At 36.3% G+C, this 23,095-nt stretch overlaps 1 protein-coding gene across 5 annotated transcripts in view; it reads left to right on the top strand.

Moving 5' to 3' along the window:
• Positions 1-23,095, top strand: part of RAPGEF6 (Rap guanine nucleotide exchange factor 6) — a 198,932-nt gene that overhangs the window by 98,722 nt on the left and 77,115 nt on the right. For all 5 annotated transcript variants that reach the window (XM_044917076.1, XM_044917078.1, XM_044917077.1 and 2 more), the window contains exons 7-12: positions 3,795-3,926; positions 11,830-12,007; positions 14,024-14,160; positions 17,363-17,521; positions 18,110-18,262; positions 22,833-22,997. In XM_044917076.1, the coding sequence (XP_044773011.1) occupies positions 3,795-3,926; positions 11,830-12,007; positions 14,024-14,160; positions 17,363-17,521; positions 18,110-18,262; positions 22,833-22,997 (924 nt within the window). The remainder of the gene's footprint in view (positions 1-3,794; positions 3,927-11,829; positions 12,008-14,023; positions 14,161-17,362; positions 17,522-18,109; positions 18,263-22,832; positions 22,998-23,095) is intronic.

Here is a 23,095-nt window from a genome sequence, read left to right as displayed (position 1 = left end):
GTTTTTAAAATTGTTTTTATGTGTACTCTATGTTCATGCACTTTAGGTCAGGTTTATTAACAATTTTTCCCATCTGCTCTATCGTTACATATTTTTTATTTGCTTATTCTGTCAATGGGAAATCTGTGGTATAATTTGACAGCTAATTGTGGATTCATCTAGTTCTTTTATTGTTGCCATTTTTTGCCTTATATATTTAGAGGGTGTATGCTTAGGTACATATTTATTTAGTGTTGAAACTTTTATTATTAAAAAGTGTCCCCTAATGTCTCTAATGCTTTTCCCTCAAGGTTTGCTTCATCTGAAATACAACTACATAATCTTTCTTTTGGTTTGTGTTTGCATGCTATATATTTTTCCTTCCTTGTATTTAATGTTTTCACCTGTGTAAGCTTCATAGTTACACAGTTTTACTGTTCTTAAATCAGAGATTACAGCAATGTATGCTTCATCTATGAAGTCTGTTTCTACAGTTTCATGAGCATTGCAAAGAACTTAAAGTACTTTAATAACTTCATTTACTCTTCTCTAGACTTACATTCTGTTGTTTTGTTATGTATTTTAATTCTATATATGTGTTGGGACATTAATATTCCTATTTCATGTAGTCAGTATTCATATAGATTTACCCACACATTTCGTATTTTCATTGGTTTTCCTTTTCTGCATCTAGAAGCCTCCATTTGGAATTGTTTTCTTTCTCTCAATGGATTTCCTTGATTGTAGATCTGCTAGAGAGTATTTGTCTTCATTTTTTCTGAAAGTCTTTTGTATTTTGCCTTTTTTTCAAGGACCCTTCTTGCTGGGTACAGAATTTTAGCTCTTGGAGATATCACTCCATTCTCTTCTACCTTTCAAATTTCTGTTGAGAGTTCAGCCATCAGTTTAATTTTGCTCTTGTCCAGGTAATCTCTTTTTTTCCCTGACTGCTTTTAAGACTTTTCTTTATCTTTTTTTTCTTCTCTGCTAGTTTCATCCCAGTTTACATAGGTATGGTTTTGTTATTTATCTTGTTGGTCATTCTTAAAGCTGCTTGATTTGTGACTTTGTATTTTTTGTCAGTTTGGAAAAATGCTCAGCCATTATCTTCTATGCCTTAGTCTCTTTTTTTCTATGACTCTGATTATTCAAATGTTACCTTCTCACTGTATCCCTGTGGTTCTTGTCCCTTCTCTCCCAGTTTCATTCTTTTTTACTTTGATGCTTCGTTCTGGATATTTTTTCAGGCCAATGTAGGCCAATCTTTACTAATTTTCTTCTTAGCTCTGTCAAATCTGTTGAGTCCATGTTTGACTTTCTAATTTCCTTAACTTTACTTTTCAATTCGAGAATTTTCATTTTATTTTTTGTTAATTATTCTTTGCTACAATTCTTAGTCTTTTCCTCTGTAGAGTTGACCCTTGAACAACACAGGGGTTAGGGCCACTGACCCCCTGAGCAGTCAGAAATCCATGTGTAACTTTTGAGTCCACAAAAACTTAAGTACTAATCTATTGAATGGAAGCCTTACCAATAACATAGTCAGTTAAGACATATTTTGTAAAATGAGATATATTTCATATATGTATTATTACAATAAAGTAAGCTAGAGAAAAGAAAACGTTACAAAAAAATCTAAGGAGAATATGTTTAGTGTATTGAAAAGGAATCCACGTGTAACTGGACCCATGCATAAGTGGAGCCATACAGTTCAAACCTGTGTTTTTCAAGGTTCGGTTGTCTGTATCATGTATTGCTATATTGGAAAACACAGCCAGTGAGTTGTATGACCTGTGAGCTAAGAATGATTTTTACATTTTTTAAGGGTTATTTAAAAAAAAAGTCAAAAGTATCCACAGAGATTGTATGTCGCCTGCACAAGTGTCAAATATATGTTCTTTGGTCCTTTAAAAAAAATGTTTGCCTGCCCTTGCTATATATATTTTAAAAAGTCATTTTACAATCTGATTATCCTGTTATTTGAAAGTTCTTTGTTGTTTTTTAAAGTTTATTCTCTTAGTTTTCATCAATGCTATCTAGTCTTCTCATGTGCCTGGTTTTATTTGAGCAATGGGTATTGTATATGCAAAATATTTTAAATAATTTGAGACCTAGTGTGATTTTTTTTTCCTATGGTAAAGATTCCTGTTTGCTTCTAATAGTTGACTTGAAGCACTAGTAACCCTGTATAACCTTAATACAACATCAGGGATTTAGGTGATTCTAAGATGGATATCAATTTCCTTTGAATCACATTCATTCCTAGAGTAAAATGTTCTTTCCAGACTCCCAATCCAAAGGATGGCCTTTTCATGCTAGGCCTTGGAATATAACTTTTGTCTCTTTAAGCAGTGACTATTGAAGTGCTTCTGAGTCTCTTCCTCTCCCTCTTTAAGAATCAGCAAAACCTCACAGGCCAGATTATGTGTGTGTCTTCCAGCTTTTCTGTTTATCTTAGTTATAGAATTTATCTGAGTTACCACTGGCAGAGGATTGTGTAATGTCATTTCTGTGTGTAGTTTGTTTGTTTTTAGAGAGGGAGAGAGAATCTTAAGCAGACTCCCTGCTGAGCATGGAGCCTGACGAAGGGCTAATTCTCAGGACGCTGAAATCATGACCTGAGCTGAAATCGTGAGTCAGGCACTTACCCGACTGAACCACCCAGGCGTCCCTCTGTGTGTAGTTTTTATAATTATAGTGACTACTCTTAAGATAATAGAATTCAGACTTGGCCATTTTTCCTTTAGGGTTTATTTAGTTTTTACTACTATGTGCATCTTTCTCAAACATTTTCCTGCACTAAAGCAATGAGAACCTCTGTTTTAAAAAGTAAATACATTTCTCTTAATGTTCCTGCATAGCAGGTTGTAGAGAAATTATTTGGAAAATATATCACCATGCCTTCTATTTAAAACTTTCTCTCACTACTCTGGAGCACAGTCGTTTGTTTCTTACTTTAATTCTTAGAGCACTGATTTTGTGAGGTTTTTTTTTATTGTTATTCTGGTTTGTTTTTTGGTATGAAAGGTATTATACAACCTGCATCCCTATAAAAGTGTGACCATACTAAAGATGATGTGATACTATCATTTCCTTCTTGTGTCTCTTGTATCCCTGCACCTAGCATAGACATTAATTAAATCATCATAATTACTAACAAATTTTTTAGTGGTTTACTAACTACTACAATGTCATGTGAAAAGAGGTCTACAAAATTTTTGAAATGTGGAATGCAGTCAACTGGTTTTTTTCCTAAGTCTTGCTACCAGATGCTGTACTTTAACACAAGATATTGCTCTTCTTTTTTTTTTCCATATCAATGACCATTTTGTGTTGGGGGGTAGGTGTGCATGTGTGTGTGTGTAATGCACTCTGAACACTTGAAGGTAGCAGTAGCTGATAGTTTTATTTGGAGAAAAAGAGGGGCCAAGTGTTTCCTCTGAAATACCATTACTGATGGTAATGTCTTCTGAAATCTACACAGTGGGATTCCACTCTAGGCTTGACTAACAGTGTCAGAGTACTAATTTGGTTCTTATTTCCTAAGATTTTTCTTAAAAGTGGAAAATTTAGGTTAGAAATGAGATTGCACAGTAATGTACATAAAACAAATACTTGTTACAGAAGTTACAACGTGTCAAGAACTTTTTTATTTTAAAAATTTTTTAAGTATTTTAATTCCAGTATAGTTAATATACAGTGTTATGTTTCAGGTGTACAATATAGTGATTCACTAATTCTATACATTCCTCAACAACGCTCATAAAGGTAAGGTTTGATGTTTAGAATATCTTAAATTACTTTTTCTTCTTCAGCTTCCGGCCGATCTTACCAAGATGCACATCACAGACAACCCTCATCCACAGGTGACTCATGTGTCTTCTAGTCAGTCTGGTTGTAGCATCGCCAGTGACTCTGGGAGCAGCAGTTTATCTGATATCTATCAGGTAATATCGTAGGAGTTTGTGTGCTGTGCCTGTGGCTTTGTTAGTCTGCCCGATTACCCATGCTTGTGCTTTAGGTGGTCATGTATCTTTTAATTTAAGGGTATGAAATTCAGGCAGAATGTCTTTGGGAAAATACACTTTATTTATTGTTTCAAATTTGCAAACTTAAGTGATATTTTGAGAGTGATTAAATATGGTTCAGGAGTGTATGAATATAGTGTTCTTTTTAATGACTTTAATCCAGGGGAATTCATTATATATAATGCTTGCTTTGTTAAAAAAAACAGTTCTTGAAACAACTTAAACTTACAAAAAGGTTGATTTTTATAATAATAGACTAAGTGTTCTATAAATAGTCTTGAAGAAAATTAAGAGTTGCTTTTTCTTTTTTTAAGTTTTTATTTAAATTCTAGATAGTTATAGAGTTGCTTTTTATTGTAAGGGGTCTATTAAATTTTCTAAGTAAAAGGAAACCAGTAAAATTAATTTGAATAATGTATTTTATTTAGCATAATATATCCAAATATTATCATTTCAGCACATAATCACAGTTTAAAATCATGAGTTAACTTTTAAAAATTCTGGCTTCCAAAGACAGTATAAAAAATTACTTTAATATAAATTTAAAGCAAACATGTACATGTAAAAATTAATATCAAAGTTAATTTACTAGCTGATTTTTTTTTAAGATTTTATTTATTTGAGAGAGAGAGAAAGGCTTGCTCCAACTGCAGAAAGCCTACCTACCTTCCTAGGCTGCCAGTTGCTAGTGGAGTTCCAGGTGGAATGTTGAGGGGTTCTCTTGGGTTTGTTGTGGCTGGTGGTTCCATGGTGACTGGGCAGACTGAATCGTGGATCAGTGCCATGGAGGAGCTGAGATCCTCTTCGGAGCTTGGCTTTGAGCTGATCCTTGAGGTGGTAGAATTGCCCAATGACCTGAGTCCACAACCAACTTTCCAGAGCCACTTGGACTGCAGCATTCCTACTGCCTGCTTTGGCGACTCTGCAACAGACCAAGCAGGGCACGAGATGGAACGGCAAGGGTCCACCAGCCCAGGCTGTGGCCCTGGCCCCAAAGTGCCAGGCAGAGGGATGTGAGGGTGCATGCACAGTATGAGGATGTGGGAGTCTCCCAAAGCCAGAATTCAGTATAACCTTACTATACATCTCCGTTCAGACCAGCCACAGTTCAAGTGACCAATAGTCACATATGGCGAATGGCTACTATATATTACTCATCTTGTGAAACGGAGTTACTGTTGCTCGAGGAAAACATTTTAGACTGTGGGTCTACTGAGTCTTCAGATATTTTAGGAGAATCAGCATTCCTCTCAAGGGAAGTTTGTAGGCAGAGACAAAATGGAAAAAAACCTCCATTTTTGGATTATGCATAGCTTTTCTCCACAAAGGTCATTGCTGCGGCCATCTACATCTCCCTGTTTAGCATTTTATAGTAGACAGTACAAGGAATTCTTCCTGCTTACCATTTTGTAGGAGACGGAACAAGTAATTTTTTAAAAGTACACTTAAAAAGTGCAGGGACTTTTAAAAGTGCAGAGCGTCTCCGAGTGTTGCATTCCAGGTATTCTGCCCCTCCCCAAAGGAATTGTCACGTGGAAGAAAAAGGGTTCTTGCACACCTAAAAGTCAAAGTAGAGCTGTAGCTCCTCTGAATTCTTTGTTTTTCGTAGAGAAGATTGATCCTGGATTAATGAAGTTCAGGGATGTGGCTATAAATTTCTTGTAGGCTAAGTGGGAATGTCTAGACCTTGTTAGGAGAAATCATACAGCAGAGATGTGGTGTTGTTAAGCTCTAGGTACCTCATCTTGCTAGTATATCCATTTCTAAACCAGATGTTACCACCTTTTTGGAGCAAGGAACAGAGCCTTAGATGGTTGTAAGAGAAAGGACAAAAGGTTAGTGCACAGATTGAGATCAGGGTCACTTGGAAAGGCCAGTGCTTTACTCTGCACTAGAAGATGGGCTGTACACGGCAGGGTCCTGTAGCTTTGGCAAGATCTTGGAGGAGCTTCTGACGCATTGCATTTATGTAAGATCTACAGGATGTCTACCTACTGGTTTGTCCACCTGAGGCTGAGGCTGGAGCACGCCTACTGGTAGTTGGAGGTCTGCTGTTGTAGAATTATGGCCTTGTATGTGGCTGCCCTGCTCCAACCTTCTGTATGTTTTCTTTCCTCACTAGCACTTTGTACAGCTCATTCTACCTTTTAGAAGGGTCATTTTAACATTGGCTAAACTGTGGACAAGTAAGCTTGCCAGCTGTCCTGCATGTTACAGGACTGCCTCCGTTACAAAGTGAAGAAGGCAACATGTCATATCCCAGAAACCTGAAAGTTACCATTGGCTCTTCTCCCTTGAGCATAACTTCCAGTACCAAGTCATATTCATTCTTTTTCCTACATCATTAGTTGTGTTTGTGTTTATATGTTTGATGTTAACTCAAGTATAATTTACATAGAATAAATTCACCCTCAGTAGTAAAGCCTCCATGAAGACAGAACATTTCCGTCACCTCAGAAAGTACTCTGTGCCCTCTTGTAGTCAGTATCTTCTGATCCTCAGACCCTGGCAACCACTAATCTGTTTTCTGCCTTTACAGTTTTGCATTTTCCAGAAGGTCGCATAAATTGAGTCATGCAGTTTGGGTTTTTTTTTTTTAGGAGGAGTATTTTGGGAGCCATATACTTTAAAACATGGTGCAATTAAACTTAAAAAGTAATCAATAAAATAAAAGTAGGTTTTAATTAATTTAGGAGGACTAAATAGATAAAAGGAGCACAAATAATGAAATCAAGAACCAAAACAGGAATTCAGAAATTTAAAGGAGATAATTTATAATGTTAGAGTCACATATGCAAAAAGGTAAGATAAAAATCTTAAGAGTGGCCAAAGAAGGTAAAAATCTTCAAACCTGGGCTTCCGTTAAGCTTAGGTGAATAGCCAATGGATAGAAACAGTTTATGTTAAAAAGGAACAGAGTTAGAAACAGAAGAAACCAGTATCTTAAATAAATACACTTACATACATAATTACATATATTTTATACATGTGTACATGGAATGTAAACATGAATTAAAGAGGACCAAATGATAATAATGTTTTCAATTAGTGGTAGGTTTGTGGGTAGTTTTTAAGAAGGATGTAAATAGAGTGTACTGTTAAAAATAAAAGTTGAATAAAATTGTGGGAAAAGATTAAAGTTAAAATTACTAGATTAAGGAATAAGAACAGAATAAAAATAAATGGATAAAATATATCCCCCCAAATGCAGAGTATCTAGGCTTACAATTAAAACGCAGATAAAGGGGCGCCTGCATGGCTCGGTCAGTTAAGCGTCTGCCTTGGGCTCAGGTCATGTTCTCAGGGTCCTGGGATGGAGCCCTACGCCGGGCTCCCTGCTCAGTGGAGAGCCGGCTTCTCCCTCTCCCTCTGCAGCGCCCCCTGCTTGTACTCTCTGTCAAATAAATAAATGAAAAAATCTTAAAAAAACAAAACAAAACAAAAAAAACAGATAAGGTAAATAACACCAACCAAATTGTGTGTGTCTATCCAGTCAGATCCTCAGACTAAAACAAAGGCAAGAGGAATAGCAATACTGGAACTTGGTCTTTCTCTTGACCTCTGGCCTCCTTTGGAGTACTTAAGCTAAGAATACACCTGTTAGTTACAGGTGGACATTGGCCTGTGTATATATACCCTGGCCAGTGACAGTTGAGGTAGTTTGTCTGATCATCCAAATTTTGGCACTGCACAGATTTTAAAAGTGAACACCTAATCCAGTCATGGCTTCTAACAATATAAGTAAAGCCCTGTGAAATAATGCAATTATTTTTAATTTGGTGGTTTGAGGGGAAGAGAGAAGAGAGTCGAACAGCAGTTCTTAACAAGAAAACTGTTGACACCATTTTATATGGCCAAATGTGTGGCTGTGCTCCTATGCATTTCCTTCTTGAGAGTTTTCATGTTTAAAAATAAAAGTCCTTGGCTCTCAAGGAAACTTCAAAAAAAAAAAAAAAGCATTTACCACAGTCTGGGTAAAATGCAAGTAATCTTTTGGTATGAATATGTTTCTAATCAGATTAGCTTAAAATTTAGCTAAATTTATGCACTAAGATGTTAGATTGTTCTTGGATCAAATATTTTATGTATCCTCAAAGAGTACACGAGATAAATAAGGAGTGCTTCTTTCTGACTACTTTTTCTATTTATTTCAGTCTGTTTATACCAGCAAGAGCTGGAATATTGTGAAATAAAGCATTTGTCTTTTCATTAACTTGTTATTTAGAAACCTGAGGCATACATTCATCCCCCATCCATCTTTTTTAGTTTCTGTGTGGGAAGTAAAACACGGTGCTAAAAATCCCAATGCTTCAGTTACTATCTCTATGGCAGCATGAGTCCTTAATTCATAACTCTACCGTCAGTCTCTCTAAAACTGGTGCCACATTTCCACTAGGATGTTCATTTGACACCTCAGCTAGCTTTGCAATACCATACTTTAATATGCCATACTTCTACTTTAATATTTCTGTCAAAAGTATATCTGTGTGCTAGTCAAAAATCTCATTAATCTTTGACTACCCCCATTTTGCCGTGGCGCTGGATTTCACGACCCTTAGATGATGACCTGAGCCGAAATCAAGAGTCAGTCGCTTGATGGTCTGAGCCACCCAGGTGCCCCTACTCCCATTTTTTAAACTCCCACATGAGATAAATTACAAGAATCGTGTGACTTGACTCATATATTTAAAGTTTCAGAGTTTCACCGTTATCTAACTTGTACACTTCATTTCATTTCTTATTTGTAGTCACATTCTAAGCCTTCCACTTCTAACCACAATCTGCAAATCTGGCTTTCTGTTCCACTGTACCCCACTTGAACATTCTGGATTCTGGTCCATGACAAAATACATGTTTTATTCCCTGAACATGTTTGCTTCGTCCTAGCCCTGTGTTTTAGTTATGCTCTTCTATCTGCAGTTTCACCTTGATGACATTTTCATATCATCTCTCACGTCTTGGAAACCCACAGCAGTTTTTCTGTGGATCACGAGTGGAAAATTTGTGCAGGCAGGGTGTTTCTTGTGTATTCCATGCTGAGTTAGCGCACTGTTGGCACTTAGGAAGTAATCTAGAATTTTTTTTTTTTAGTTGAGTTACATTTGAAAGTAGAAACCAATATTGTTCTTAGTAATTAAAGCTTGATTATATCCAGGGCAAAGGAGGCTTTACTTGAACTGCGTGACCTATTGTAGAGAATATGGAATGGGCTATTCTGGACAGCATTACTGTGAAGGATTAATTTTACAGCATTCTTGCTCTGGCCAAAGAGATAAAGAGGAAACATAAGGCCTAAGTGGTACATGTAAAAGGTTGAATGAAGTACTCAAAATGGGAATGCAAAAAAGAGAAGCACTGAAAGTTTAAGGTTAATATTAGGCTTAATATTTTCTCTAAACTTGAAAATGTGGTTTTTGTAAGTTTGTATAACTTTTCATTCCAACCTGTAGTTCCCCTCATTCTTTATCTAGATGCAAACAGGAAAAGGATATCCTCTGGTGGTTTATTTGGGGAAGGCAAAGTCGTCAGAAAAATCATCTCAGACTGTCTGCCTCACCAAATTATATTTACACATAAACACAGATGTACATTATACTGCAGGAAAGGAAAAACACAAGTTTAATGAACTTGCCTTATTAGCTGTTTCACCAAAATACCTCCCCCCCCCACCCTGAACTTAATTTATTATAATCTTCTTGAGGGTCTACTGTAATCCAAGTGCTAGGATAAAGTAGTTGAAAGACCAGGGCTGATCTTCTCTGTACCCTGTCTTTACAAATGTGACATATATGTTGATCTACATTTTTTTTTTATAACAACCGTTGATGTTATCTGTTAGTCTCTCAGACTCTCTTAAATTTTCTTTATGGCCTTATTCTTTCCTTGCTTCAGTTTGGGGTAGTTTTTATTGCCCTTCTTCAAGTTTACTCTTACAGTTTACATTTCTTTACTTAGATTTCCCATTTTCACTCTGCTTATGTTTCTGTCATTCCTGGGTCTCTTTATACGGATTGATTTTTCTCCTGGTTATGTATCACATTTCCCTCCTTCATCTATCTAGTAAGTTTTTATTGTATGCTGGACATTGTGAATACTACATTTTTTAAAAATTCCCATCTAGTTATTAGAGAATTAAACTCTGCCAACAAACTGCATCCTCAGAAATACCATGCAATGACTTCTAGTCCTGATGGTCATCATAGCTACCTTCACCTTAAAAGACCTGACTTGGCTTTGCTCAGTCAAGAAATTAGACCTTGGATTCTACATAGCTCGTTTTATTTACTTATTTTTAAGTTACAAAATCCTTTTTAATTGCCTAGCATGTTTTTGGCTGCTCTTTCTTTACTATTTTTAATTCTTATTTTGCCACCTTATCCTTCTTATATACTTTTAACATTTTAATAGTTTAATGTGATATTATTCATCCTTTTTATTGTACTTTGACAAAAGTACAGTTAAAGAAGACATTTGTAAGGATAGATTACATTCTTTCCTTTGCAGATGTCCTTAAAAGATCTCTAAAACAGTTCCTTTCGTACCCTTCTCACAATTCCTACCTATGATTTCCATTCTCCCTAAAGAATTTTCCTCTTGTCTTCACTTCTCACACAGATGACAGTAAACCTTGCCTGTTGTCCACATAACTGAGTTGAATCTTCCTTATTTTTGCTATGAACCATCTTTTTACCAGATATAATCTAAAAGGTTTGGAGGCTATGTTGAAATAGCCTGGGTCATGGAATGAAAACCTGAAATCGTGAAGACAGTGGTTTAAGAACCCAAATTGATAAAGTAGATTATCCTTAAATTTTGATAAAGTGTAAAAAGGCTACTTTGGGGTGAGCTTTTATATTCTGAAAAATTAAGTAACTGTCAAGAATATTGATTTAGTGTTTTTAACACTAGTTTCTTGGATTGAAATCCGTGTGTGTAAATAAATGAGGTTTTTGAAAGTCATTTTAGCATGTATACATTTAAATTAAAACTATTTTTTTTTAAAGCAATAATAACCTGCTAGCAAGTTTGTGGCTCCAAGGATATATATTAAGAAGTGATTCCACTTAAACTCTAAAGTTCTGTAGCAAGAAAGTAGAGGCAGTTTTGGCCTCAAGGAACCTGGTTGTTTGCCAGGTGTGTGCCCCTGTCTTGTCTGTCTAGTCCTCTGGCACCTTGTAGCTTGCTTCAGTATGTCCCAATTATTTATTATTTCATTATTTTCTATGATGATTTTTAAATTGACTATGATTGACATTTAAATTTACAGTTATTAAGAAATCTGCTATTTCCTTTATAAATATCTGAGACCAATATATTTCCAAAGTTGAGGTTGTAAGTGTAAGCTTATTTTAAACATTGGTTGCGATAATCTCAGCTCTTCTTCCTAATACAATCATAGTTGCCTACCTTACTGGACTCTAATCTTTGTGGTGAAAGACTATCTTATTTGCAACACCCAGCACAGACTAACAGATACTCATAAAACGATTGTTGGTAAACTGTCTCTTTCCTGCACTTCGTGTTTTAGGAACTGTTATACTTCTAAGAAATACACATGTTATTTGGAAAAGAGGTTATTAATCCAGGTGTTTACATCTCTTTACCATTTTATAAACTTACTGGCTCAGATTTATCATCTGGATATCACCATGAGCCTGTCTTTTCGGGCAGAGAGAAGCCTTTTATAAATAAGTATTGTTTTGCTTTTGATATAACACAGTATTGCCTGATTCTTTATAGTGTTAGGGAGGAGTAGTTTTGATTAATTTGGGCTGTGACATACAATTTTTATAACATAATCGATCAAGATTTCTTTCTGTAGGCTACGGAAAGTGAGGTAGGAGATGTAGATTTAACACGTCTCCCAGAAGGACCCGTTGATTCTGAAGATGAAGAAGAGGAAGATGAAGAGATTGATCGAACAGATCCACTACAGGGGCGAGATCTTGTTCGAGAATGTCTCGAGAAAGAACCTGCAGACAAAACTGATGATGACATTGGTAAGAAATACATCTGTTCACAATAAGAATTTTATAGTTTTATTTATATATAGTTAACTTCTTGCTGCATAACAAAATACCTGAAGCTTAGTAGCTTAAAATAACATGTTTATTTTCTCATAGGTTTCGTGGGTCAGGAATTCCTGAGCAGCCTTAGCTGAGTGGTTCTGGCTCAGTTTCTCATGAAGTTGTAGTCAGGATGTCAGCAGGGGTTACAGTTAACTGAGGCTTCACTGGGCTGAGCTAGAGGATATACTTACAGTGTGGCTATTCACATGGCTTTTAGTACAAGACCTCAGTTCCTGCTGTGTGGGCCTCTCCATAGGCTCTTAAATATTCTCACAGTGTAGCAGTTGGTTTCTCCCAAGTCAGGTAATCCAAGGGAGAGTAAGGCAGATGCCACATTGTCTTTTATGATTTTGCTTCAGGAATGTCACACAGAGTAACCGTAATATAATATGGGAGGGCACTGCATAAGATCATGAATAATAAGAGCTTTGGAGCCATCTTGGAGGCTGGCTGCCCCAATTTGAGAGTTTGTTTGGAAGATACAGCAGGGGAGTATAGCGTGGTATACCATTGACCAAATAACAGTCATCCTTTATTGGGGAAGTTCATCCTCTTGAACTGAGCGCACAACTTGCAGAGGGCTGCACATGGAACAGTCAGGGAGGAAGGGGACACCTGCCTAGCCAGGCAGATCATCTCAATCAGTGCTGGTGGTTACTGGGGTGATATATGTCACAAGCAGATAGCCCTCATATTCTGGCTGCTCCCAATTATAAAACAAAAGCTTGACTGCATTAAAGTAATTTCCCTCTTCATGACCATAAGGTATTTAAGATATAGTACAACAGTGTCTGATGTCTAGCTTTTTAAAAAATTTTCACGTTATCAGAAGTCATCTTTTTACTTGTCTAGCTTGAAAAAAAAAATGTATATAATTTTTGGATAAAAGTTTATGAATTTTCCTTTTATTTCTTACAGAACTAATCACTTTGGGAGGTTGAATTGCTAAAGATGCTAATGTTTTCTTTAAGAACAAAGATTACTTAGTGTCATTATATATTGTTAGGATTCAATTAAGATTTTATCCTAGACTTCCCTTTTATAATAGCCATGTTGCTGTCATTCAAATCAGAAGATGCTACTACTAAAAATCGTAATCTGTGTGAGTAAAGATCAGTACATTTGAACATTCCTTGCCATTCTAATGACATAATATTGTTAATTAACTTGCAGTTTAGACTCATGTTATGAATAGTACCTGGACAGAAACTGAAAGTGCATTTTTAATGATAAAGAATTGTATACGGTGCTCTTTTCACAGTTTTTTAAGAATTGAAATATAATTATCTCCCAATTATCTGGGTAAATAGCACCTTATAGTTAATTCTTTTTCATCCCTCAGCTGACTGCTTGTATATGTGTTTTTCCCTTGTATTTATCTTACTACTCATGTATCTGTACCAATAATGTTGCCCTGAGGCAGGCACTCATAAACATTTGTTGGTTATAAAGAGAGTTACCTTGCAGTTGCTTCAACAGTTTGGAACTAGAACTCAAATTTGTTATCCTTCGTTGCTTAATTGTTGACATTTATTAATAACTTTTTTTTTATTCTATCCCGATAAGAACTAGAAAAAAGACTTTTTTGCTAATCTGTTAGATGGAAAGACATCACTAACTTAACTACCATGGAGTGACATCTCAGGGTAGGAGATGGGTTTCTGGTTCTCTCTGGAGGTTGTGAATTCTGGCTATCTTCCAATATGCCTATTTTTTGGTGTGATTCTGAAATATCTGTTAAATCATTGTTTTGTTTTGTTTTTTTAACCGACAGTCATCTCATACCTTGGTTGCTCAATGTTAACAGATAAATTCATAAGTTGATTAGAAAATTGGGTATTCAATTTTAGATTTTACTGGATCTTTAAAGTATAGTCTTGATGGTGTCTATACCAAAATTTCTTTTTCTTTTTCTTTTCTTTTTTTTTTTTTTTTTTTTTTTACTAGAACAATTACTGGAGTTTATGCACCAGCTCCCTGCTTTTGCAAACATGACCATGTCTGTAAGGAGAGAACTCTGCTCAGTGATGATTTTTGAAGTGGTAGAGCAGGCTGGAGCTATTATTCTTGAAGATGGGCAAGAGGTAGGCTAGCAAATGTTGCATATTATTTAGTGTGGGAGCTAATTTTTAGAATGATTTAATTTCTATAAACTTATGTAAATCTTGACCTTTGAAATTTATATGATGTTTTACATGAATGCTGAGTTTGGGTTTGTTGTAATTTCTAAAAATAACAAGTTTTTATTTTTGTTTTGGCTTTACGTTGTCTTAATTTTTATTTCCCAGCAGTGAACCTAGGATAGAATAGATGTTCAATAAATAACATTCATTGAACTAAATTTGTTTTTACTTCTCAAGTTGTAATACTTAAAAAAATTCTTAATCATTCTATTTGTATATTTATGTCATTATTTAAAATATTTACTCTCCTTATCCATTTTCTATGTTATACATTAAAAAAAAAAGAGTAAAGCATATTGATATCTATGCCTCCTGGTGAATTGCTGTCAGTTGAGGCATTTATGTGGTGGCAGTTCTATGTTTAGAAATGTTTGGCTGGTAACCTTGGGTAGGTGAGGGGAGGATGCAGAGGAATTACTGCTGTTAGGAATTACTTCAGTTTTTCTTATCAAACTGATAAAAATGCTGACATATCAGTCAATGAAAATTGTCATATACTGCTAGCTGGAATATAAACAGCATTTCTGGAAAGTCTTTTAGAAATTTTTAACATGGGCCTTGAAGAATTAACAGTCTCTATCCTATTTCACTCATTATGAGTGTCTTTGTTCAGTACATAATATAAAACTCAGAATTAATGCCAAAAGATGTTCATTGCAGCATATTTATATTTATTGGAAATGACTAAAATGTAATTCAGTAATCAGTTGTTAATTATTTTATGCCTACAAATGTAATATGTAGGTATTCAGGTATTTTAAAATTTGATGGAATCTCTCTGAAAGCAGGGGCCTTATCTCTAGCTTTATTTACATGTTTTTTCCCGTATCCTAAATATCTGGCAGGATATACTCAAGAAAAGAAGTTTCTCCCTCTTTTGCTGTGTCTCTGTCAAATAAGTAAAATCTTCAAAAAAAAGGGGGGGCGGCAAAGATACAAATGTAGGGATCTGAAGGGGTACGTGCACCCCGATGTTTATAGCAGCAGTGTCCACAATAGCCAAACTGTGGAAAGAGCCAAGATGTCCATCAACAGATGAATGGATAAAGAAGATGTGGTATATATATATATATATATATATATATATATATATACAATGGAACATTATGCAGCCATCAAAAGGAATGAGATCTTGCCATTTGCAACGGACCTGGAGGGTATTATGCTGAGCGAAATAAGTCAAAAAGAGAAAGACATGTATCATATGACCTCACTGATATGAGGAATTCTTAATCTCAGGAAACAAACTGAGGGTTGCTGGAGTGGGAGGTGGGGTGGGAGGGGTGGGGTGACTGGGTGATAGACGCTGGGAAGGGTATGTGCTCTAGTAAGCGCTGTGAACTGTGCAAGACTGTTGAATCTCAGATCTGTACCTCTGAAACAAATAATGCAATATATGTTAAGAAAAAAAAAAAAAGAAGATAGCAGGAGGGGAAGAATGAAGGGGGGGAAATCGGAGGGGGAGACGAACCATGAGAGACAATGGACTCTGAAAAACAAACTGAGGGTTCTAGAGGGGAGGGGGGTGGGAGGATGGGTTAGCCTGGTGATGGATATTAAAGAGGGCACGTTCTGCATGGAGCACTGGTTGTTATGCACAAACAATGAATCATGGAACACTCCATCAAAAACTAATGATGTAATGTATGGTGATTAACATAACAATAAAAATTTAAATAAATAAATAAATAAAATCTTTAAAAAATAATATTGAAAGATTAATAAATAATAAAAATAAATAAAAATACTCCCAAAAAAGCGGGGGGCGCCTGGGTGGCTCAGTCATTAAGCGTCTGCCTTCGGCTCAGGTCATGATCCCAGGGTCCTGGGATCGAGCCCCTCATTGGGCTCCCTGCTCAGTGGGAAGCCTGCTTCTCCCTCTCCCACTCCCCCTGCTTGTGTTCCCTCTCTCACTGTGTCTCGCTCTGTCAAATAAATCAGTAAAATCTTCAAAAAAAAAAAAAAAAGTTTCATGAACAAATGAATTATAGTATTAAATTTTCTTAAAAGGCAAGACAGTCTAATAACTATTTCAACAGTATAAAGTAATATAAACAGAGAAACTAAACTTCTAACAACATCTATGTAAAATGGAATTTTGAAGAACTTTTCCACAAATTTTTGTATTCTCTTAATTTTCCACAGTTCTGTCAGCAAAAATTTGTTGTGTGCCTACTTTGTGCTGGGTACTGTTCTAGACACAGGGAGTGTAGCGGTGGAAAAACTAGACACAGCCCTTGTTCTCAAGTAAATTATGTTATCCACAAATTGCACAGTGAGTGAATTTCATATTTGAAATAACCCAAAGACACGCTTTCGAAAAAAAATTTTTTGCTACTGATTCTCCTTCAGAACTGATACTCCAGGTTTCCCTTGAATCACCTTTAAACTGTTGAAAGTGTAGGCTGATAAGAGGTATACTAAAGGAGAATAAGTCGTCTTTCACTGATACATATCAAGTTAACTTCTAGGAGCATCATATGTTGCTATATAAATGAAGGCAATATTTTCTTAACATTAAGAGAAATTTTCAGTATTTTGTCAGCTATGCCTTAAAATTCAGGGTTGTAGTTGTCTTTCTGAATTAATTGCTGGCTATCTTTTTTTTTTTCTTTTGAGTGCTGGCCATGCCCTAGGCACTGTTCTAAGCAGTCAGTGTGTATGTAGCTTAGTATGTATAAACTCGTTTCATTAAGACAAAGGTCCTACGATAGGTACTCTTGTTAAGCCCACTTAGAAATCAAGAAACAGGGGCACGGAGAGGTTAAATAACTTGCCCAGAGTCACTCACCCTGTTAGTGGCAGGGTTTGAATACAGATTTCAGGAGCTTGTGGTTTTAACCATTACATCATTTTTCTCCGAGTATTTGGTCAATTATGAAGGTCCCCCTGATGTCATTTGGTGACTAAAAGAAGAAAGAGTAAAATAAGCTTTATTAGTTTGCATAAACAGGCATAGGTTGTTTTCTGACAGTATAAAGTAATATAACCAGATCTTTTTCTTTTTAAAAATATACAAGTTCTATGTGTTGATTATTTTTCAAAGTTAACGTATAAACTATCTTTTTAAAAAGATTCTTAAAACCTTTTTTTTTCTCTGTAGCTTGACTCATGGTATGTTATTTTAAACGGCACTGTAGAAATCACTCATCCAGATGGAAAAGTTGAAAATCTCTTTATGGGAAATAGTTTTGGAATTACTCCCACTCTGGATAAGCAATACATGCATGGAGTTGTTAGGACTAAAGTAGATGATTGTCAGGTAAGTTTATCTCTTTGCTCTTGTATTCTCATTTGTTGATTTAAAATGGCCGAGACTGTTTTTTCTTCCTCAAAATAAAATAGCTTGATTTGAGAATTGGGAGTTTTCAGAAGCTCACAGTTAATAAAAGGAAACTAGATTTTGTGTCTGACTCAAACATTTGTGGAATTGAACAAAGTATAAATATTTAGAAGAGATGATACGAAATGTTGGTTTGTTAAATCTCTGTTGGGTAATAGCCAGCCAGTTTAGTCCTTTTTTTTTTTTTTTTAAAATAAAGGAAAGAAATAGGAACTTCTGAGTTGTTTCTAACTTACTCCTGCTTCATGTTTTCTTTGCCTAGCGTCAGTTTTGAGAGAAGTAGATGTTCACTTCTCCTTTTAGAGCAGAATTCAAAAGGATTTAACCTCTTTGGTCTTTTTGTACGTGAATTATTTGTTTTACCTTGATTTTTGTTAAGGGTTAAAGGGATTGAATAAAAGAGAACTGATGCCACTCGATTTCTTACCTTTGTGCTCTGCCTTGGTGCATAGTGATACATTTATGTACTACAGGTTCATTAACTGTCCCCATGTTATTCTTGGACAGTTTGTCTGCATAGCCCAGCAGGATTATTGGAGAATTTTAAATCATGTGGAGAAAAATACCCATAAAGTTGAGGAAGAGGGAGAAATTGTTATGGTGCATGAGCACCGTGAACTAGATCGGAGTGGAACCAGGAAAGGACACATTGTAATCAAGGTGGGTGTTTTTATTTATTATTCTAGTCACTGATAGAATAAAGCTTTCTTGTTTATAAGGCTTTGAACCACTTTTTGTGCAGTGGAAGATAATTCACTAACTTTAGAATGTGTTGGTTTTGCTTTTTTCTACGTTGGTTTTTACACACTTTAATAAGCGTGACATTGCCATTTAATATCAGTATGGGTAGGATATTATTTTAGAATACACTGGTCAAAGTTTTCCTTTCCAAATTCATTTTATGATCCATTGACAATGGGAGTTAATTTCATCAAACACAGCAGTAAGCCAGAGAAAGAAATACCATATGATTTCACTCCTATGTGAATTTAAGGAAGAAACTAATGGACGTTAGGGGGTGGGAAGGCAAACCAAGAAACAGACTCTTAACTGTAGAGAACAAACTGAGGGTTGCTGCATGGGGAAGTCGTTGGAGAGATGGGTTAAATGGGTGAAGGGTATTAAGGAGGGCACTTGTTGCAATGAGCACTGGGTGTTGTATGTAAGTGATGAATCACTGAATTGTACACCTGAAACTAATATTACACTGTATGTTAACTGGAATTTAAATAAAAACTTTTGGAACTTAAAAAAAAAAAAACAGTATTTAGAAACAAAACAGAAAATGAAAGGACTAGGGGTGCCTAGGTGGCTCACTTGTTAAGCGTCTGCCTTTGGCTCGGGTCATGATCCCAGGAGCCCTACATCGGGCTCCGTGCTGTGTGGGAAGCTTGCTTCTCCCTTTCCCACTCCCCCTGCCTGTGTTCCCTCTCTCTCTCTGTCTCTCTCTGTCAAATAAATAAATTAAAATCTTTAAAAAAAAAAATTAAAGGACTAATCACAAAAGTATGAAAGTGGTAGATGAAGATGCAGAGTGCTTACTGGGTATTTATGGCATTGAAATAGGCATTATCTTCTCTGAACCTCAGTTTTCTTATCTGAAAATGATATGACAGGGCTTTATTAGCACTAAATGAGTAAACCAAAAGCCTTAGTACATTGTAGAGTCTGAATATTAAACCCCATACTGTTTTCTGTAGCTCCCTCTCCCCCACCCTTTGTCTACTTGCCCCCTTGTCTCCCTCCTCCCCCTCTCCCAATACCCTGTCTCTTGGAAGATCTCTAGATTGTAAAATAGAGAAATTATAGTTGAAGTAGAGGAAATAAAAACGTATAACCATTTCTCTTTTCAACCTAGTCTTGGTTGCAAAATAAATAAATGTGTTATTATTCATTACAAATGCATGAACTTATTAAATAATGTGAAGGACTGATGTCAGATCCATTTTTCCTCAGGAGTCAGGCTATTCTGCAACACTTTTTCTTTTCCTAAACTGATAAATATAAGCTTTATATGTAGAAAAGATGAACATATGGGTGGATTGCCATAGACTATCTTTTTATGGGGGTTCATGTTTTTTTAATTCTTTAAATAATTACAACCTTAGATAATAGTTGCAAGAACAGTATTGCGCTCCCTCACTGAGAGTCCTCAGCTGCTCGTTAGCATTTCACTGCACTTTCTCCATTGTCAGCAGTCTTTCTCTGAGTCATTTGAGAACAGTCTGCAAGCCTGATGCATCACTCCTAAATATTCCATTGTGTATTTCCTAAAAACAACACTCTCCAACACCATGGAACCCTTCAAGTTGGGAAATAAAAATTGATACAGTACAACCATTCAGCCCACAGACCCTATTTAGATTTTCACCGACTATCCCAGCAATGGCTTTGTCCTTTCTCATCCAGCATCTCACCCAGGAACAGTTCATATTCTCAGCAGTTATAAAGAATACACACCTTTTATTCTGTAGTGTCATCCTCAGTGTGCATCTTTCCAATGTTTCCTCATGAGCAGACACAAGTCATGCTTTTCTGGCAGGAATTCCACAGAAATGATATCCTATTCTTCTCAGTGCATCATATCAGGGAGCATGTAATGTCAACCTGTCCCACCATTGGTGAAATCTACCTCAGTCATCTGGTCATGTTGATGTCTGTCACATTTGTTCACTATCAAGTCACCATTATACCCTTTGTAATTGTTCAGTGTTTGGAGGAGAGATATTTTGACATAGTGTCAGTAAATCCTGCTAACTTCTGTCCTCCAGTCTTCCATTGACTTCTGCCTGAAATGGTGATTTTCTCCCCCTGCCCTTTTTTTTTTTTTTTTTACATTTATTATCTTTTTCTCTAAGGATGAATATTATCTTTTCCCCCATCACTCAGTTATTCTGGCGTGGATTTGTGTGTTGTACTCTCTCACCATCATTGTTGTTCCAGTGGTCAGGTTGTCCCAGATTTGGCCAATGGGACTTTCATAAGGCTGACTCCTATGTCCTTTTGACATGTCCCCATCATTTTTTGAGAGCTTTCCTATTATCTGGCAAAACAAGGTGTTCAGGCTCATCTTGTGCTTTTCCTGTTCCAGCTTTGGAATCAGCCATTTCTCCAGAGAGCCCTAGATCCTACTAGTGGAGAATAGCATTTAAAAACTAAGATCTTTGGGGAGCGTGGCTGGCTGAGTTGGTGGAACATGCGACTCTTGATCTTAGGGTTGTGGGTTTGAGCCTCAATTGGGTGGAGAGATTACATAAAAATAAAATCTTTTAGGGACGCCTGGGTGGCTCAGTTGGTTAAGCGTCTGCTTTCGGCTCAGGTCATGATCCCAGGATCCCGGGATCGAGCCCTGAGTCGGGCTCCCTGCTCAGTGGGCAGTCTGCTTCTCCCCCTCCCGTTGCCCCCTCCCACTGTGTCTGTCTGTCTTTCTGTCTCTCTTTCTCTCATGCGCTCTTGCTCACTCTCTCAAATAAATGAATAAAATCTTTAAAAAAGAAACCAACAACAACCACCCAAGATCTTGGCACTTAGTCTTTCATTCCTACTTAGGTGTCATTGCTTTTAGTATATGTGCTGCCGAAGCGAGCACGGTGTCATTGCTTTCAGAACCTCTGATCAGACACAGCAAGGAAAGATGTGTATTTACTATATAGTATATTTATATTAAATGTATATTTACAGTAAATGCATATGCATATATAACTTTGTATATGTCTCCATCTGTTTGTGATAATCAGGAGTTCATACGAGCATACCGAGTTGCCGTGCTGTGCCACAGTTTTTCCTGTCCTTTCTCTTTTCATATTTGTAAATGCCTTCTCCTGCAGTGGCTCTTGTTATGCTCTGTGTGTTCACTTACTTGCTCATTGTAACCAGTCTCTCATGCTAGTGTCACCATTTCAGTCATCTCCCTTGCCTGCCAACTCTGCTCACCCTGTCTCCCAGAATCCCACCTTGTTGGATACTAGTGAGCCCTTTGGTGACATGCTTCTGCATGACTGTGGGGCTCACCTTTAAATATAGTTTTGAATATATGGCTTAGTGTCTACAGGTATCCTGCCCCAGTGATTTAGCTAGTCAGAATAATAAACTTTCTTTAACATGTTGATCAGTTCCTCCCCCGACTTAATTATACATAAATCTAAGAACCAGGTTTAAATACCTCAACTCAAGATTGGCCTTTGAAAGTTAAGCCCAATTTGGTACTCTTTGACTTAGATTGTTTTGGAGGGTGGAAGAAGAGTAGGAATGACCTGTGGTTGCCTTGTCCCTTAAATATGTTATATGAAAAACCTTACTTTGACTTCCTTCTAGAGAAATGATTTATATACCTTTTTTAAAGTAAATTCTTAGATAACATTGTTAGTATTGATGTATGTTTACCATACAGTTATTCTCACCAGTGAAATTGTTTGGGTGAATTGAAATTTGAGGTTATGTACAACAGTTGGTTTTTATATTTGGTTTAACATCTGGTTTATCTTTACATTTGTTCTGTGTACACACTTTTGAAAAGGCTGCAAAGGTAATAAATTTTAACATTGATTCAGAAGCTTAGAGCTGTAGATAAATGTTGTTTACATTCCTTTTTATAAATCTGGAGACAGGCAAGCAGTTAAAACTCTGAATTAATGTAAAAACTATATATAGAACTTCTGGTTCCTCTCAAGATGGTGAACTAGCATGGAGAAACTATAGAAAAAGAAACTTCTAGGAAGTAAAAACAACAAAACACACTGTCTTGAACTGGTACGTTGTTCCTATAGCCTGGGGCAGAAGAGATTTGAAGATGATTAAATTTAGAGGAAAGGTTTTTTCGTTTTGTTTTGCTTTGTTTTGTTTTTTAAGTTTAACTCTGACTTATTCCATCTGGTGGCTTAAGGTGTCATTTCCCCCCCACCCCCACCCCAATTGTAGAAAAAGGCCACAACAGGGGTAAATCACTGAATTTCAAAAGCCCTGCTAGGATAAAATGACAATTAAAACAGCTAAAACTGAGTAAATGCTGTTGGGTATTTTCATCCTCTGCCTTTTCTCTCTTTCAACCTCTGGGTGCTGGTGGATTGCAACCTGTAAAGACTACCTTCTCCCACTGCTAAGTATTTTAACAGTGAAACTCTGCTTTGAGGAATTGTGTAATAGAGTGACTACAAAGGAAGTAATCAGTAGAGTTCTTTGTTTCCTCGGCTATTTGTTTATTTTATGATCTTTTCTATCCTTGGATTTTTAGGCAACACCTGAGCGTCTCATTATGCATTTAATAGAAGAACATTCTATTGTGGACCCAACTTATATAGAAGATTTCCTACTAACTTACAGGACATTTCTTCCAAGTCCTTTGGATGTTGGGATCAAACTACTGGAATGGTTTAAAATTGACAGTTTACGGGATAAGGTTGGTTTTATAAATATGAAGGGCATGGAAGTGATTTTAACCTATAAATTTTATTCATAAGACCTTTTACGGTTGATAAATATTTATTTTGATAAAAA

This window comes from Neomonachus schauinslandi, chromosome 7, assembly GCF_002201575.2.
Source record: "Neomonachus schauinslandi chromosome 7, ASM220157v2, whole genome shotgun sequence".
NCBI lineage: Eukaryota > Metazoa > Chordata > Mammalia > Carnivora > Phocidae > Neomonachus > Neomonachus schauinslandi.
This window is presented reverse-complemented; position numbering and strand designations above follow the sequence as displayed.